The sequence below is a fragment of the Episyrphus balteatus genome, chromosome 3 (genome assembly GCF_945859705.1).
Source record: "Episyrphus balteatus chromosome 3, idEpiBalt1.1, whole genome shotgun sequence".
NCBI lineage: Eukaryota > Metazoa > Arthropoda > Insecta > Diptera > Syrphidae > Episyrphus > Episyrphus balteatus.
Window position 1 is genome coordinate 62,709,977 of NC_079136.1, and position 19,607 is coordinate 62,729,583.

General features: G+C 30.6%; 1 protein-coding gene across 4 annotated transcripts; it reads left to right on the forward strand.

Moving 5' to 3' along the window:
- The first annotated feature begins 4,147 nt into the window (after positions 1-4,147).
- On the forward strand, positions 4,148-19,607 carry LOC129913923 (uncharacterized). 4 transcript variants are annotated; one of them, XM_055992911.1, is made up of 6 exons: positions 4,148-4,456; positions 4,539-4,607; positions 12,587-12,718; positions 12,935-14,126; positions 14,231-14,396; positions 19,124-19,607. In XM_055992911.1, the coding sequence occupies exons 1-6, from the start codon at positions 4,232-4,234 to the stop codon at positions 19,548-19,550; spliced, it is 2,211 nt and encodes a 736-aa protein (XP_055848886.1). In that variant the 5' UTR covers positions 4,148-4,231; the 3' UTR covers positions 19,551-19,607. The 4 variants fall into 4 exon arrangements, with proteins under 4 accessions (XP_055848886.1, XP_055848885.1, XP_055848887.1 ...); XM_055992910.1 differs by having other exon boundaries at positions 4,152-4,456; positions 19,121-19,607; XM_055992912.1 differs by having other exon boundaries at positions 4,315-4,476; positions 19,121-19,607.

Here is a 19,607-nt window from a genome sequence, read left to right on the forward strand (position 1 = left end):
GATGTGAATAGTATATGGAAAGGTGCAGCAGCGCAGCAGAGTGTTTTATCTTTGCACACGTTTTTAATCGTATTCTCACCTTTGTATATATGCAAACAAAAACACTCCGCTGCCATCAGTCGCACTTTAACGAGCGGGAAAAGCTATTGGAGTGGACTTTTGAATCGATCCAAAGAGTTGTTAGGATAGCATACTTGAATAGTGGCGTTTGCCATTTGAATGTGTAGAATATTGCATTCATTAAAGTGAATCGAGAAGTCAAGAGTGATGGCAGCGTATGGTAAAATGAACTCCATATGTGTATGTTAGATCAACTACTTAAGGCAATACAGGCGACTGGCTTCTAAGGGGGGGTATTTGTAGAGAAAAAAAAATTCCTGCTGCTGATCTGCTATAATTAGAAGGACTTGGTTTCTAAATTGATATTACGCTTCTAATATGTTGCCACTTCCATGAAAGTATTAGTTTTTTTTCTTTTGTTGTTGTAGGGTGAACAAAAACTGTGATTGTAGATCGTTTTGGTCATGTGGAACTGTTGGTCTTAACATCCATCTCCATTGTAGGGACCAATCCAGGCAAAATAAAATGATGCCGTGAAATGAGGCCAAGTTTTCACGCTCGGTCTTATTTCACCATAAACAAGTCAAATAACGCCGATTAAGCGGCATTGCCAAATGCTATTTTTTTTACCTGCCTGGTTCGATTGTCCAAGGTTAGCCCAGGATAACAATTGAATAATTTTTTTGTTCAGCTCAAAAATCACAAAAAATTTTTTTACTCAGTGTAAAAATTGTTGGTTTTTCACTGTTTCGTTTCCCCAGGATAGACCAATTTTTTTTTCTTTATTTCACAGAAGATACAACAAAAAACATTTTTTCATTCAAACAAAAAAAGTGTGATTTTTTTTTTTAGAGATAGAAATTGTTAGTTTAAAACCGTGGATTGTTTGCCCAAGGATAACTCAAATTTTATTTTTGTTATCCCACCCATAGTTTAAAAATTATAGAAGCAGTATTTTTTATTCACCTGACACAAAAAAAAAAAATAGTACGCATACACCACGGTGACCTTTTTTAATTTATAATTTAGAAAAAGTAAATCCACTATTATGGACATTGCGCCTCAAATGTTATTTATTTTACTTAGAATTCATACTTGATTGAATGTAGTTCAAATTCCTGTTAAGAAGATTAAGTTGATTTGTTTTATTTCACCTTAACCCCTTATAACCCAAGATCGTAAATCTGAGTATTTATAAATAATGTCAATCGATTTGCCTTTCATTATAATAAAACTCGTATTTTTTTTTTTAATTCAATATCTTAATTATTTACTTAGTTATTTAAAAAATAAGTATTAAAAAAATCTCATGTGGTTGAAGTGAAACCTTAAAAATCATTTAACCCTCTACTGCATACGAAGCCAAATATGGTTTTGTCTGTTTGTATGCACTTTTCTCTTTTCTGTCACAAAAAAATGGTAAAGATTAAATACAATCCTCTTCTTTGTGTTTCTGAGAACCCATAGAGATAGTTTTTTCGTGTGTCCGACCCAAAATTAAGGTGTATTTTATGATCACAGGTGAGTCGATCAGTCGTGTGCATTAAAATCGAAAGTGTAGAATATATTCCTACTTTAAGTGTTAATTACTGCGTTTGTTTGGAAAATAAAGTGGAATTAAAAATTCATTTTTGATCGGCTGTCTAATTGTGTATGCTTTGAACCAATTTTTATTATAAAAAAATTATTGGCCTGGTCTTGGGAGGGTAAAAAGTACGGAAGCCATATTTGGCTTCGTATGCATTAAGGGATTGTAAATCTACACAATTTGTTAAATTTTTTTGTTGGAAAATTTTGTTTTTTACATTGTTATTTTGCTTGGAAGCTATGTTTTACTTCAGAAATGGAGCCCCTTCGCTTTTAGAGACATTTTTCTCATGTTAACCCGATTTCCAGCGGCGTAACCACAAAAATTTTAGGGGGAGGGGGGCTCACCTATAATATTTTTCAATCATTTTATTACTTTTTAGTTTTTGTAAGATCTGGGAGTGGGTGAAAATGTTGGAGCAAGACTTACTTCGACAGTGGAAAGAATGTGAACAAGAAAAAATATATATAACGGACAAAAACAAATTGCTTATCTCGGTTCATTGTCTTAAAATGAGCAAAATTTGAATTAATTCTTAACCTTTTGTAATGCAATGTATTTATTTTACTTTATTTTGTTTTTAAATGATAAATATTTATCTTTTGATATTTTTAATTGTATTCTTTACATAATCTGAATAAATAAAATCAGTAAAATTTCTTACCCGTTAATGCATACGAAGCCAAATTTGGCTTATAAACAAATTTTTTAAACAAATTAATTTAAACAAATTTTTTTAATGAAAACCATTTTGAAACAACCCAATGAACCCATGTAAATCATTTTTTAATTTTTTCGTCCGCTAGTATTAATTCATGCAGTAGAGGGTAAAAAAAAAATCGAAAAAATATAACTTTTTTTTATTCCATCACTTTTTTCATATGACAACCAACAATAAATTTTATACCATCTGAACGCTTATTGTTTCAGCTCAAAATATTTATATCGACCATGTCTATACAACATCTACAAAAAGAGCTAGAATTTTTTTAACCCAATTAGTTTTCAAAAAAAAAAAGCAAAACAATCAATCTCTTTTCTCTTCTAAAGCCATTAAATCCATTTTTTAAAAGACAACTTATAATAAATTTTATATCATTATTATTTCACCTTTTATATGACGCTTCAATCATATTTCTAACATGCCTACAAAAAAAAAGTAAGAATTTTTTTAAAGCCAACCATATCGAAATTTCAAACTGAGATTACGGTACTGCTACTGCTGGCATCGGCAACAAATCTTCACAGGTGTTTTGAGGTATTTTTTAAGTTTTTCAATTAAAGATTATATAACTTGTAGAGCATGTACCGTTATGTGTGATATATTAAATGAAAGGTTATATTATCAGTATGCGTATTAAAGTTAAATAAATTTGTTATGTGCTCTAGATCAAAAGATATAACGTGTTTAAAAAAAGAACATCTTTTCACCGTTATCTCAGAATTTTGAATATGAAATTAATTGAAATTTTGCAAACAATCATAATTTATTTTTTACCTTTTGTGGAATCTTTGTTGGCTTGTAACAGATATGTCACCAAATGGTACAAGGGGTTAAAACATCCAATTGATGTTAATTTATATACACTTTTTAAGTATGTTTAGTATGCATTAAAATTTTGAAGGAAAAATAAAAAAAAAATACGTTCGATTTTAAATAAATAAAAAAAAAATGTTTTAAATTATTTTTTTTTTTTTTGAAAATTTGTGTATAATTATATAATATATGTGTATAATATAATAATTACTGAAAAATGGCATTCTATTTTTTTCGACAATGGTTCAAATTTTTTGTTTATAAAAAATTGTTTACAAAAAAAAAACACAATTATTAGTAACGATAAGAAAAAATTCTTTGGTACAAAAGAAAAAATGTCATACTTCGTTAGGAGTCCGTAACCGATAGTAAAGAAGTTTTAGTAAAAAAAAAATTTATTTTTTTTATTACAAAGACATGTTTGAAATTTCTTTTTATATAAATAATTTACGTTATTGTTTTTTAAATTTTATATACAACGAAATATGTACTCAATTTCAAATTTAAACCAAACAAATCATACCCTATGAAAATCAACCTATGAGCATGATGCAGTTTGTAATATTGTCCAACTCGTACGTTACGTGCTTTGTAGCAAAGAAAAACTAGAAAAGTCACTATGATTACAAACTCAACCTGTTTACAAATTAAGCTTATAGGTAGACTATCCAAAATAATAAACAAATAACTTGAATCTATAGAACCTAGTGTTGGCGGTGCTATGGTAGGCCAAAGCCCCCACCAAAACTAAACGTGACGTTCGACTATGTAACTCACTTTCTGCGACTTGCTGTATGTGTTGCCATTTATGTTTCTGATGGCTCTCATAGCTCGGACTTATGGAAAATGCTCTAGTCTACTTTGAAAGCTTTTATCGACGACGGACGTAATGATAAACTAGGTTAAGGTCAGACAATCATCATAAAGTAGTAAAGCAAGTCCACCTGGGTTAGCAGCAAGCTTTTCACACAGTTTCAGAGCTAAAGTATCTCACAAGAAAAGATCAAAGAATCAACTTTACTTTCAGTTGAATTACAGTGCTCGTGATGTATAGTCGGAAAGTTGATTGTGAAATCTTTTACGATCGTCGTGAATCGATCGGAAGTTCAAAGTCTTCTTCATTTGCAAGTGATTATGGTAGTTCTAAAGATGGCTCATCATCATCTTCAGATCATTACAATCCAACGTTACGTTTGTTACAAATACCAAGATCATCGAACGGATCGATGGGCTTTCATTTGACTCGCAGCAAATGGGATCCGTATCCGTGGGTGCTTATTATATGATTTTAGTAAAAATGCAAATTTTGAACCATGCTTCTTTTCAACACCGTGATTTTTTTACACGTTACAGATTAGTGCCGTGGATAAGAATACACCAGCAAAGTTTCATGGCTTGAAGGCCGGCGATTGTGTGTTAGAGGTTAGTGACCAGCAGAGATTGTTTTTTTTTTAGACTTTTTATCTATTTTGTATTGTAATTTGTTCTAAAAAGTTGTTTTTGGTACGTTAATTTGAAAAAAAAATGTAAATATTCCGGATTATAGTCATATTTATAAACGGTGACAGAGTGTATTTTTGTATCAATTAGATCATAAAGACTTTCCATTTTTTTATTGATTTTGAAAGAGTTGTTTGTTGTACATATGAGCAATGTCTGTTTCGCTAATTACTGAATTGAACTTCCGAGAAATGAATGTGGATTACATTATTTGTTTTGAATTAAAACACTTATTAACACCTCACGGGGTTGTAAACGTGTTTTTTCAATTTTTTTTTTTTTATTTTTGAAAAATAAAAAAATAAGTCCCCAGTTGAAGTGGAAAATATCAAGACAGTTTAAGTATCAACAATTAAGCAAATAAGTTAATTAGCATGATCATCCGATCTAAGTGATAATTTCTTTGAGTGGAAATTTTTACGTAGTGGATGTTAATTTGTTCGGTGTACCTACGAGTATAAGGAGATTGTTACTCTTGTTTACTTTTTTAAGTGATAACCATATTTGATTATTTTCAAAGATGTTGAAAATATCTTAATGAGTTTTTTGGTGCAATGCATTTAAAATTAAATAATTCTATTTAAACATTTCCCTTTTGCCGTTCTATAGATATGTATGTATGTAAATTGCCACTGTTGGAGAAGCTTTTGAAAATTGTATTTTAAATATGTATATAAATTTAAATGGGATTAATAGAGTAATGAAAACAGTCTATATTATGAAGTCAAACCAACTCGAGTTACGAATCCATAAATCAAATGTAAACTTAGCTATTAAAATCCACAGTGAAATTCTTTCTAGACATTGATTTTTTTTATCGACTCCTAAAAAGGAGAAGGTCCTCAATTCGTCCATATTTTTTTTTTTTTTTGTTTTTTTTTTTTTTTTTTGTTAATGAGAATAATTATGAAGAGAATAGAAGTGTTTTTTTTTATAAAAATGATTATTTTATTTTATTATCTTATTAAATAGGTATATAGACTTTAAATCTTTGGCGCCGGATACAAAGGTGTTAAGTCGGAAAAGGTAATTTTGAGGAAAATGAAATTGGAGTTTCAATTTTTGTTTGTAATTCAGAATATTATTATTTTGAAAATGTAATGATGCAGAAACATCATCTATAGATAATATCTTTTTTAATATCCATTTCCATATGCTGTTGACCAGAAAATGACCGTTCTTAAAAAAAAAAATTGGGTTAACTTAACACTTTAGAGCCATTTAGTCTTCGAAAATAAACTTGGTCCAAAGGTGTTAAGTCAAGAAAAATCTTTGTTTACATTGATGACAAAGTTTAATTTATAAAAGAAAGTTGGAAATATCAATGTGATTAATTACCAAATGTGAGAATTCTTTTGGAAATAATATAATACTGTTGAAAAATTGTTTTTCGTTTTCTGTTTTTCTCTTGACTAAACGCCTTGGGATCAATTTTTATATTTAAAAATTAAAAATTAATGCAAAAACAAAGGAGTTAAGTCAACTTACGCTCTTAGTACCACACAATTTTTTGTTTCCTTTCTAACGGAAGGAGAGCTATGGCGATAGAACCAAATGAAAGAGAAAAAAAAAAACGACTAAGGTCCAATAAAAATCCGAAAATCGATTTTTTTGACTTAACCCCTTTGTACCCGGCAGCAAGGAAATAGGAATAAGGTTCAATTGTGTTTTCCAAATGTTTCGTATGTGTATTTTATGAATCTTTAAAAAAACGTATAATTTAATTTACACATTTGGACCCCCAATTTTTTTTTTTTTTTTCCAACTAAACGCTTTTGTTGTTTTTTTTGTTTAAGAAACTGTTCAAACACAGTTGCAAAAATGTTTTTATTTTTAACCCTCTACTGCAAACGAAGCCAAATATGGTTTTGTCTGTTTGTATGCACTTTTCTCTTCTCTGTCACAAAAAAATGGTAAAGATTAAATACAATCCTCTTCTTTGTGTTTCTGAGAACCCATAGAGATAGTTTTTTCGTATGTCCGACCCAAAATAAAGGTGTATTTTATGATCACAGGTGAGTCGATCAGTCGTGTGCATTGAAATCGAAAGTGTAGAATATATTCATACTTTAAGTGCGTTTGTTTGGAAAGTAAAGTGCAATTAAAAATTTATTTTTGATCGATTGTCTAATTGTGTATAATATGAACCAGTTTTTATTGTAAAAAAATTATTGGCCTGGTCTTGGGAGGGTAAAAAGTACGGAAGCCATATTTGGCTTCGTATGCATTAAGGGATTGTAAATCTACACAATTTGTTAAATTTTTTTGTTGGAAAATTTTGTTTCTTTACATTGTTATTTTGCTTGGAAGGTATATTTTACTTCAGAAATGGAGCCCCTTCGCTTTTAGAGACATTTTTCTCATGTTAACCCCATTTCCAGCGGTGTAACCACAAAAATTTTAGGGGGAGGGGGGCTCACCTATAATATTTTTCAACCATTTTATTACTTCTTTTTAGTTTTTGTAAGATCTGGGAGTCGGTGAAAATGTTGGAGCAAGACTTACTTTGACAGTGGAAAGAATGTGAACAAAAAAAAATATATAAAACGGACAAAAACAAATTGCTTTTCTCGGTTCATTGTCTTAAAATGAGCAAAATTTGAATTAATTCTTAACCTTTTGTAATGCTATGTATTTTTTTACTTTATTTTGTTTTTAAATGATAAATATTTATCTTTTGATATTTTTAATTGTATTCTTTACATAATCTGAATAAATAAAATTAGTAAAATTTCTTACCCCTTAATGCATACGAAGCCAAATTTTAAACGAATTAATTTAAACAAATTTTTTTTAATGAAAACCCTTTTGAAACAACCCAATAAACCCATGTAAACCATTTTTTAATTTTTTCGTCCGCTAATATTAATTCATGCAGTAGAGGGTTAAGGACAAAAAATGTGCCCATGTTCTGTAACTTTTTAACTTTTATCACAGTAGACAAAATATTTGAATGACTTTAAAATCCATTTGATCTCATCAAAATAAAATAAATTTTGTTCCGGATCATAATTTCTTTAATCATAAATTCTGAATTTTAAAGAAATTCTGCTTTATTTATGGAAGAAAATGGATTTTTTTCACATGAACAAAAAGTTCTGAAATCTGAATTGAATCAAACTTTGGCTTATTTAAATGCGATTAAAAAAACGTTTTGGGAGCTCAAGTAGCACAAAAGTCTAAGATACACCAAAATATTTGGTGTATTTTTTGCACTTTCGTGATATGCATTTTGAATATAAAAAATACACCATTTTCTCGTATAAAATAAACTCCGGTGGTTAAAAAAATATACCGATTTTGGTGTATAAATGGCACTAGTGGTATATTAAATGATCTGTTTTTGGTGAAAATTATCCCTTTGAAATTGAAAAATACACAATAAATCTATGGATAAAATACACCATTTAAATTATTCTGATTTAAAATTTGAACCAAAGTTTATTTTTTATCTCAAACAGTTTGATGAATTCTAATTCACACCATTTCTTATGAAATAAATGAAAATGAATTTTTATTCACTTTCATAATATTGCCATAAGAAACCAATGGTTAAATATGATTTTGTTTGCCAAATTTTAAAACGAAACACATTCTATCTACTAATTTTAGATGCTACCCCCTCTAAAAATCGAGCGCCTCAAAAATGTCAGTGAATTAATGATTTTTTTTTCGATTTTAAGAATCCATTTTTCAAAAATTATAATTTTTGTGTTGTTTTACATTTTTTTAAGAAAAGTTTTTTTATAATGAATCTAAAAAACTAAGAATGCGGGACTATTAGGTCGATAAATATACTATTTTAATAAAATAATTAATCGCTGTCTTCTATTTTTAAATGGCGTCCATTGAAAAATATGGCGTCTCCCACATATGCATTTTGGTGAATTTTATGTCCACAGGGTGTGCTTCCTACACCAAACAGAGTGTACAAAATAAACCGTTTTGGTTGATTTCAGAATCAAATAATTTTATGCACCATTAATGGTATATTATAAAAACAACTGAAAATCGGTGTATTTTTTGCACGGAATCTTAAAAAAATGTTGAAATTTTGTACAGAAAAGACAGTGGTATAATTTTTATACCACTAATTTTGAGAAATACACCATATTTTTTCAATTTTCTCAATTTTACAACAAAATTAATGAATTTACACCAATTTATACACAAGTGTGCTACTTGAGAGAAAACTGACAAAATTGAAGACAGATTCTGTAAAACGCAGGATAAATCACCAAAGAAACGAGGTAGCCCGGAAGAGTATATAAACATTTAAAAAAACAAAAATGGAAGCAAAATGAAGTATAGGTCCGTTTCAAATCAAAAGTCCCATGGAAAATTGAGCAAAAATGAAAAAAACTCATTCGCTTACTGGAAGGAAACATTTATGAGGCACAGGGGCGTACACTCCCTTGGGGCAAGCGGGGCGGTGCCCCGGGGCCCCCGACTGACCCCAGGGCTCCCACTGGAGACAATGCAGGGAAAAAAACTGTTAGCATAAATTGAGTTACGAAGTAACCAGGGAGAAAAATTATGTCATTCAGTGTAATGTATAATGCATTGGTAGCCACACAATATATGTATATTGATTTTAAAAAAAGTTACCCCAGGGGCCCCAAAAAAAATAAACTGCTTTTTTAAAAGAAAAATTATAATTTTATCTAAGGGCCCCAAAAAATATTACTTGAAAAATCTTTGCCACCACAAATAATACATTAGGGGCCCAAAAAAAGCAAAAAAAATATTATTTGAGGATCTTCAAAAGTGGTTCAAAACAATCAAATGGAAAATTAAATATAAATTCAGGGGCCCCAACATAAATATATCAGGGCCCAAAATAAAAACATTACGTTATTGGTGGCATTCCGAATATTACTTCAGAACAGAGGCCCCAATACCTATTAATTCTTGGCTCCAAAAAAATTATATTATATTTTAGGGGCCTCTAAGCACTTAATTTTGAGGCTCTAAAAATAATTTTTCAAGGGCCCCAAAATAAAAAAAATATGTCTGATGATGGAAAATAAAATATGTATTTATTACTTCAGAACAGAGGCCCCAAGAACTATCAATTCTAAGCTAAACAAATTTTTATTTTAGGGATCCCTAAATATTTAATTTTGGGGGCCTCTAGTACAAGTGTTTACTTCTTTTATGATAGACATTTTAAGTAAGTATAGCAAAATGCATTACGAACATATTAAAACATTAAAATAAACCTAAAAATAAATAAGCCATACAAAGAAAAAACCTATGGCGTATACGTAATTTTTTTTTTAACTAAGGGGCCCCCAAATATCAAAGGGGCCCCAAAATTTAGTCTTACCCCGGGGCCCCGGCGACTCAACGTACGCCACTGATGAGGCAGCTGAACTTTTTCTAAAATTACGATAAAATAATGAAAAACAGTTCTTGATATCCCTATTTTAATTAATTGATCCGTCTGTGAGATTCACTTGGTTAGCCTCAGAAAGCGGAAGCAAGTCTCCCGGGCTTGCATCACTCCATATCCGCGGGCAATACAAAAAAACATACAATTATTTAATTATTTATCATTTGAAGGCAGTTTTGATAACTTTGCCAAAGATATTGTTATAGGACAAGGTGAAGATGGACCAGAAATGTATAGTTTATATGATAGCAATACATATCTTGAAATTCTATTCACATCTTTTCATTTGTATAATTGGGCAGTAAATATCTTATTTTTATTTTTCAATTATTTTGGAGTCGTCACCATAGAAATCATTATTTTGCGTTTGTTTATTTTTTTCTCTAGCATTTCTTTCATTCAAACAAGCATGATTTGTTGTTATTTTTGAGTTGATTTGTCGCAATGAGCCAATCAAATTGAGTTTTTTGTTAATTTGCTCTCAATTTTATTGGAAGGGAGAAAATAAACTCATGTCGTTTTCGATTGGAATCACTCAAGGATTCACTCATTCTGAAATCCAATAAAACAGTTTGAATCACTTCCACTCAATTCTGTTTTTTTGTGTTTGTGTTAGTTATTCTGTGAAATTTTGAATGTCAAATATATATTAATTTTTTTTCCTTCAAATGAAATATTACAAATTAATTTTCAAAAACGGTAATATTCAGCTAATAAATGGGACAGTTGGCTTGCAGAATATTTTAAGTAAGTATATAATGCGTTTATTTGTTTAATTACAGAAAAAAATAACATTTTGAATGAAAAACCAAAAAAATTTGTGATTGAGTGAAATTTTTGACTTTTAAATATTAATGTATTAGTGCTTCTGTATTTGATTCTGATTTTAAATCGAGAAGAGAATTTCTCTTCTGAGAAGCGTTCTTGCTGTCATTTTTAATTCAATAAAACGGTTTCAGAAGACTTCCAAACTCTTCCGGACGCTTCTGGACGTCCAATCGAAAACGACATCAGAGTCAGGACTTTTGATTTGAAACAGAAATTAATACAAGAAATATAGTATAGGAAAGATAGACTTTTCAATGGAACGAAATACAGGAAGGCTGATTTTTTTTTTCAAATCTGAACGTAGGGTATTAGAAAAGCTTAAAAAGTACTTATTTTCGGGACGCCAACCTCCTGGCGAAATCCACCACTTTGAAAAACGCAAATTGGTCTATTTCTCTCAAACTATTGGCTTGATCTTATAATTTACTTAACCAAAGTTGTAGGTAATATAAATATCTTTTTTTGTTATGTAGTTTTAATTTTTATTTTGTCGGTTTTTTTTTTAATTTTTCTCAAATAATTACTTAATTTTTGATCATCATAAAACTTGTAGAACATGAAATTACCATTACTTTTGTAAACTTTTGAATAATATATGATTTTCCAAACCAGAGATACGGAACTTTAAAGAACAATTCCTCTCAATATTTTGAAACAATATACTAATATATTTTTATATAATGTATGAAAAAAGACTTGTTCGTGTACATTATGAAAAATATTATAATACGAAGTGTATTTCCCATTATTTAAGTGGGTCGGGCAATTTCCTCCAAATATCAATTTAAAATAACAAAAAAAAAAAATAATCGTAAAACTTACAATATTGTGGCACACATATTTTTAGTTCTAAGTCAAAAATCCATTTTTTAATTTTTAATAAATTGATCATTTTGAAAAACTTGAAAAATTTTTGTAAACTGAATTTTTTTTTAAATCTTGCTAGTTATTGCAGTATTATCGTATACCATCGACTGAACCCGCTTATTTATGAGTTTTTAAAAGGTTTGAAGTTGTTTTTATTCTCAATTATCAAAACACAACAAACAGACATGATTTTTAAAAAATATTAGTAGGTACAAACATGCATTCTATAAACATAAAAACTAATCACAAGAAATCTAAACAAGTATTTAATTGAAATTAAATATCGAAATTATTCAATTCTTGCTCTGCTATTTGTACAACTAACCTAACATATATGTGTAAAAGATCAGTTGTTTACATCATTAGGAAAAGGTTAGAGAATTATTTATAACAAATCAATTGCATAAATTATTTGGACAACGATAGAAAATTTTATAATTGCTTTTCATCTAGAGAAAAAAATGTTACAGTAATTTATTACCCACGATTTTTACGTGGGTAATTTTTTACGTGGGCGCCTTAAAATTTAAGATTCGAAAAATCTAATTTTTTACAAATTTGTTGTTGTAAAATATGATAGTCACAATGATCCTTTGATCTTATGCACCTTGTGTGTGGTGCTAAAAATTAAGGTTTCGTAAAATTATCATAAGTTAAATTCCATTATTCTTCGAATTTTTGCTTGATATTGAAACCTTAGATTTCAGTTCCATAAGCAATTTAATTAATATCAAATTTTGTTTTTATTCTATAAGTATTATTCTTTTTGACTATTATTCCTTTAATCTTATTACATCCTTTGTTTCAATAGGTCAATGGAGAAGACATCCTCGGTATGCGTATATCGGAAATAGCTGATTTGGTTAATTCTGAAACTAAGACTATTGACAATGTTGCTCTCCTCCTATGGTCTCCTGGAAGTGATAATAATTGTAATCCAAGGGTACGTTCACCATATGCGTTTCTCTATCCATAAAATCTCCTGTCATTCGAACTTGACTAACCCTTTGAATTATCCACCATATCAATTTATACTACCACCACTGTGTGTGTGTGTTCTATTGCAAAAGTTAATTCCCCAAAGCTCATCTGCATATATAGACTATGTCCGTATCTATCTACAATCTACAATCTCATTCTTTACCATCTATATATACAGAATCTATGTTGCGGACCGATGCCGTTGAATTTAGAACGCCTCACGGCGTTTACACAAACAATCCTGGCAATAATCGAATGTCCCGTCTGCTTGGAAACAATAGCACCACCAATTCTGCAGTGCCAGAATGGTCATATCCTCTGCGTAAAATGTCGCATCCTTTCGCATATTTGCCCTGTGTGCCGGCAACATTTCTACCCTGGTCGATCCTTAGTTGCCGAACAGATTTACAATTCCATCACGGACACATTTAATTTACGCAGCCCGGACAAATTGCAGGGCTACAGTCGCGACCAACTCTTTGGAGCCAAATACAAAAGGTCCTCATCCATATCGATATCGACTTCGTTGTCGTCTGCGTCGACAGTGTCGATAAAGGACGAAAGACGATACCAACAACGACGACGAAGAAGCGAAAAGCAACAGAACAACGGCGACATCCGTCTAAAATCTACTCCCCCGCCACCAACGCCGCCGCTTGAAGTCAATAAATTCGAATCACACCAAGCTTCGACAAATAAATTTCTGACCAAGTTACTGGGTAGAGCTTACTCAATGGATAACCTAAGCTCTTCAACCCGCCGCCACCACCGCTGCCGTAGACAATCAGCGCCCCTATTGTCTCTGACAAGGATAACTATTGGAAGAATTGCAGATGACAACGTTGGCGTTGGTAGCAAGGACATCGATGACTACAATATCGGCGATGAGAACGTGGACGTGAACGGCGATACCAAAGCCAATTGGAATAGCAGCGCTGCTGATTTCAATGAACAATCAGAGGTCACAAATTTATGCAGACAGTCCACCTTCGAACCACGACGACCAACTTTGATTTCAAAACAGTTCTCCTTATCGGCACACGATTTATCAAAAAAGGATAACGACGGATTAATAGCCATCCAGCAGCAACACGAGCGTCTTTCAAAAAACCGCCTACAGTACCTTTGGCTCGAACGTAGTTCAGTTCAAATGACCATTCTTCCATCAGTTTTGCCATTGCTGGCAGGAGCAGTGCCACCACTCCTCTCGTCCTCCGAACTAGGCCCACGAAAAATATCTCTTGGTAGTGTTCAACTTTTGAAGGATGGACGTCCTTTAGAGCTGGAACCAGCTACAGTACAAATATCCTGTTGCATAGCAGAGCAGGTCGTTTTCTTTTGTCCATTCAGTTGTGGCAAGCAGTTTAGCGGTATGTATATATTTTTCTACAATGAATTCTTCTTTCCACATAAGGATTATATCGATTTAATAGAGCCTCCCCACTCTTTTCCCTCTCATTGAACCATTCCACAGGACCAGCCTTACACCAACATATCAAAGTGGATCATTCTGCACCAATTTTATGCTATAACAGTTCAAGTGCCGAACTTGCTTTGCCTTTGAGAGCTCCACTCGATAAAGCTGCAGTACTTTTGATGTGCGACGGCAAGGATTTCTGGATAAAATTAAGGACACATGGGTAATGACTTTTGCTTTGGCTTTCTTCATTCAATTATACATATTTGTATACATATATCCTTTGATGATTCTTTGGATTAAAATTTTAAGTAAGAATTTTACCAGGTTGGTAAAACATAAATGTTTTAAGAGTCTACAGCTAAGACTGGTTTTGAAATGACTGGGTAAATGACGAAAAAATAGAAATTTTTGAATTTCACAGCTTATAAATTCTAGGTGGTTTTATTCAACCACATGTTTTATATATTTTTGAAAAGGCCTAAATGTCTTCTATCCAAAACTGTAAAGAAATCTAAAATGGGTACAAATTTTACAAAGTAAGATTTTTTTTCAATGTGTGGAGGTCCAAAAAAACCCCTAACTCCAGATTTTGGGTATGTTACGGATGTTACAACGTTTTGTAATCAGTGCAGCTAGCTCTACAAAAGGTGATATGTCTTCTCCAGCGTATATTTTGAGTGTAACACAGTGTAATCCAAGGCCCAGTGGTTTATACTTAAAATCACTTCTGTCTGTTTGTAATAACTTTACAATAATGGAGAAACACCTTGGGTAAATGTCTTACCAATTAAGATGATCCAGATGATGAGCCGCTGCGACAAGGCCTGGTTCTGTACATAAGACCGATTTTACTTTGATTTAAAGTGTTATTTTTTGTTATACATTGTTGTTTTTCTCTCAGTGTATACTTGGTGATAGGATCTTTATTGGGTTCTCCAAGAAATAAAATGAAATACAGTAAGTTAAAGTTCTCGGTGGCAACGGGAAAACGACGAAGTTACCAATTACAGAGTTACGGGCGACAGAGTTACGAGCGTCAAAGTTACGCGAAACCGAAGTTACGAAAAACTAGAGTTACGAAATACAAACAAGAGATTAACATTTTTCTCATTGGTCAGAACTAAATGAGTAAAGCGAAAATGTTTGTTATTAAATCTTGTAAAATTTTGATTGGATAGGTATAGATATACATATATGGTTTTGTTTTTGTGAGAAGATCGCAAAAACGTTGAAATAGAAAAAAAACATAAGTATACTTATGTAAGTTTGGGGGACATAATTGAATTTAACTTCTTATTTGTCCAACTAATATTGCAAATACGTATTTTTTCTTTCTATTATTTAATATAATTATTCATAGCGTATTTTGTTATACCCACTTTGTTATTATTTATATTAAAATAATAACCAAACCACCCCTTTTTTACAGACGTTATTTTGGTGTGGTGAACTGTTGTTGCAATTGTTGCCAACCCAAAAATCACATGTCATAGCTTAACATAATTTTAGAATTCGTAACTCTAGTTTTTCGTAACTTCGGTTTCGCGTAACTTTGACGGCCGTTACTCTGTCGCGCTTAACTCTGTTATTCGTAACTCCGTTACCATTTCGGTGGTAACATATCTCTTGCGATAAAGCTGTCCCAAAGACAGTTCAGTAATTCCATTGATTACCAAATTTACATTCTCATAGTTTAGCATAGAAAATTACTCTTTGTATACATACAACTCACATCCAGTTGATACTCATAGTAATAAAAGTTCAACAATTTATTCACTTACCATTAAATTTAAAATCGCCATGAGTTAAATTTTCTCAAGTGGGCCGCCTACAACCAACTTCTCGAATTTGATACTTTTTTTTTGCATATACATATTTTAAGCAGTGTTGCTAGAGCCGGCTATTTATCGCCAAACAGGCTCCTTGAACTTTTAGTTCGCTCCTTAAGATTTTGATTTTCGATTTATTGGATTCTGGCTCTTTGAATTTTGAACTTGGCGATTTAGAGCTCCTTTAAAATCAAAGCATTTTACAGCAAAAATCCACAAAAAATGTGCATACATTTCTTATTTGATTTTCATTTAAAATTTAATTTTACGCCCGTAAATCAGTATGAAAACTACAATATACATATCAACAAAATGAAAAAAATAATTATGCTCGAAATCTGATAAGCAAAAGTTATTTAAAAATTTAAAAAAAAAAAATTAAATTTCATGCCCCAAACATTTTTTCCTTTTTTTTTACCATTCTTGAAAGCGGCTTTTTTTGGCTCCAAGATTTTTCAAAATCGGCTCCTTGCCTCGAAAATATTCTGGCAACACTGATTGGAAGTTTATATATTAGAAATAATATTCCAAAGTATTTTTGAAAAATTTCAATTTTGTTAATAAAATTTTGAACGGCTTTTTGTTAAAATGATTGTATCTCAGTAATGAAAAAATTGAATATAATGAAATTTGGTACACATATTACCAATTGTAAAGACAACAATTTACTAAAAAAAACTTTCAAAAAAAACAACAAATTATTTATAAATAATTGATTTTGTTATTAACAATTGCATTCATTACTAACTTCTGGAGTATGTAGAAAAACCATTTTTCTTATATTCGATTCGAAATTTTTTCATTAACTGAAAGAACATTTTAGTGCAAATCATAAGAAAAAAAGTTATGGACTTTTAAACTTTGTAAAATATAATTTTTTTTTACTATGGTACGATTAAATTGTGTGAAACTAAAAATATACGCGGGCGAAAACCTTTAACGTTTTGTAGAGCTTGTTACATCGCTTACAAAAACTAGAACCTAGGGCAAAAAATGGTTTTTTTTAGACTTTCAAAAAATCTAGCTTCGTCAAATTTTGACCAATTTAAGATTTCTTGAATGTTTTAGAATGAACACATTAAAACCTTTTCAATAATATATAAAATATATGGTTTGATTCAACCAAGCAAAGCAGAACTAAAAAATACCTCGTTTGGGAATATTATTCTAGAGTATTTTTTTTTTTGTGCACTATTAAGACGTAGGTATAAACAGTGAAGTATGTTTGGGACTCTGCACAGTGGGACAAATGTATGGAAAAATCAACATTTCTAATATCTTGTGTTTAAGTGACTGAAACTACGCAAAGTTGCATTAAGACGTCTATTCCCACCTAAATCTATGAATTAAACATGAAAACTAAATAAATGGAAACGTTTTTTCAAAGAAATTAATTTGTATTTAATTAAAAGAGTTGAACAGCGAACTTTTTTGTTTAAATTTTCTTTTTATTATCATTTTTTTTTTCTCTTTTTTTAGTTAATTTTAATTTATTTAAAATAGAATAGTAGAATATTAAAACATTAAAATTTGAATATTTAAACAAAAAAGAAAATAAAAAAAAAATAAAGAAACAAAAAACTTTGGGGAAAACTAAGATCTGTATAATTTTTTCATATACATATATTTGTATAAATTTCGATCATAATTTTATTAACATATGTGAACTTTTTGACCGGAAATTTGACAAAAGTTAAATATTTTTGCATTTTTATAAACTTTAAACTAATCATTTTTGATTAAACTGATAAAATGTTATAAATAATATTGGTTTAAGGAGCAATTTTTTGTTTTAAACTTACAAAATCAAGTATAGCTTTAGTTAAACTCAGATTAGAGTTCAGCCATTATTCGTTAGCGCTCATGAACCGATTGAGTTTTCTAGAAGATTGCTCCCACTGCTACTTTATATTGAGGCAGTAAAATTTAGTAAGTTCTTTTATTTGCGCTTCCACCTCTTCTGTTGACTCCTCTAAGCCAAGAAGTTGTTGAATTTTGAAACACACGTTATCAAATTAGCTATTATCGCACTATTCAGCCAACTTTCTAAAATTTGGCCATTATTGATACAGGGGGTTAACCTAAAAGACGCGATTTTAAGTACTCTGCGCAAAATTGCAGCAAAACTTTTTTCTTGATTCATTTAGAGGACACTTTACTGATTATAATACCATACAAATCCCAGAGAGCCTTTTTGGTGTAAAAAAGAAAACTTAAAGTAAAAATTTAATAAAAAACAACACACCAAACAAATTTGTTTGTTATTAAATATTAATTTAAATACCTTGGCTAGTGTTATTATCCATTATTAAACTAGTTTTTTACCTCACAAAACATTTTGGGAGTAATACAAATTACATCCTGATTTTTCAGCACAAAAAAAAAATTAGAGTTGACAATGTTTGGTGCTCTATAACTTTTGTACTAATTGGTCAATGCAAAAAATTTTGATGCAGTTAGAATTTGAATATATTTGGGATGACAAACTAATCACTCAAAAGTACCGCAATAATATTCGATTTTTTCCATAATCATTTTTATCAAAAAACAAAACCGACTTCCATGGATCAAAACTGGGTTTTATGGTTTTTCTAAAAAAAAACAGTCGGTAAAAATATGGCATTTCAATACCAAACTGAATGCGGGTGGTTACCTGCATAGGAATGTTTCCTCAGATCCACTTAACATATGATTTGGCTCACTGAAAAAGTGAAATTATGTCGAATCGGCGCTATTTCATTTTGTTATGGTGAAATAAAACTGAAGAACAAAATTCGGTGTTATTTCGCTTATAAAGTGAAATAAGGCCGAATTTTTAAATTGATTTAAAAAATTTCTCATTTCTGATGAAATTCTCCCAATAATGTTTGCACTTCTCTGGGTGTTAGTGTGTTTGTGTGTTAATGGGCCCAAAAGACTGCATACATTGGGGTGTACATAGCTTTGAATGATCCTTCTTTATTTGTGAATTTCAAGAGATCCTGTGAATTGCATTTAGTTTTTTTTTTTATTTTTTTTTTCTTATCATGAAAGCTTATTCACATTTAAAATTTTGTTTGTATTGGTTTTTTTTCTTTTCATATGATGGTGCGTGTGTCTTTGTGTGTGGATAAAGAAGAGAGAAAAACATTACCGCCTTTGCAGTTTTTCAAGGACCTGAAGATGAAAGTTCAGATTTTATGATGGAAACTCGATTAAGAAATCAAATCGACAAAGATCAAGAAGTTGACGAAGATGACGACGACAACCAATGCTACCATCCTAAAGCTAATGCCAATGACGACGACTATGTCAAAATTGTCGTCAACAATGATAATGGGATACTTGAACGGGAACTGATAACGAGGTCAATTGTTCGTTCAATGAATGTTGCAACGTGGGAGTATACTTCTTATTTTGATGTCGATGATGGTAGTAGTAGAAGTACTGACAAGAATGAGAAATTTAGAGATATTTTATATAATCAAAAAGATATTCAATCGACATTTGGTGAAGCAATTGATTATCGGAATCTTTTACTTAAAATTATCATTAAGAAAAGATGAAAGTGAAGGAGGAATTCAAAGGTGCAAGTGAAAATAAATTAATTTATTTTTTTTTTA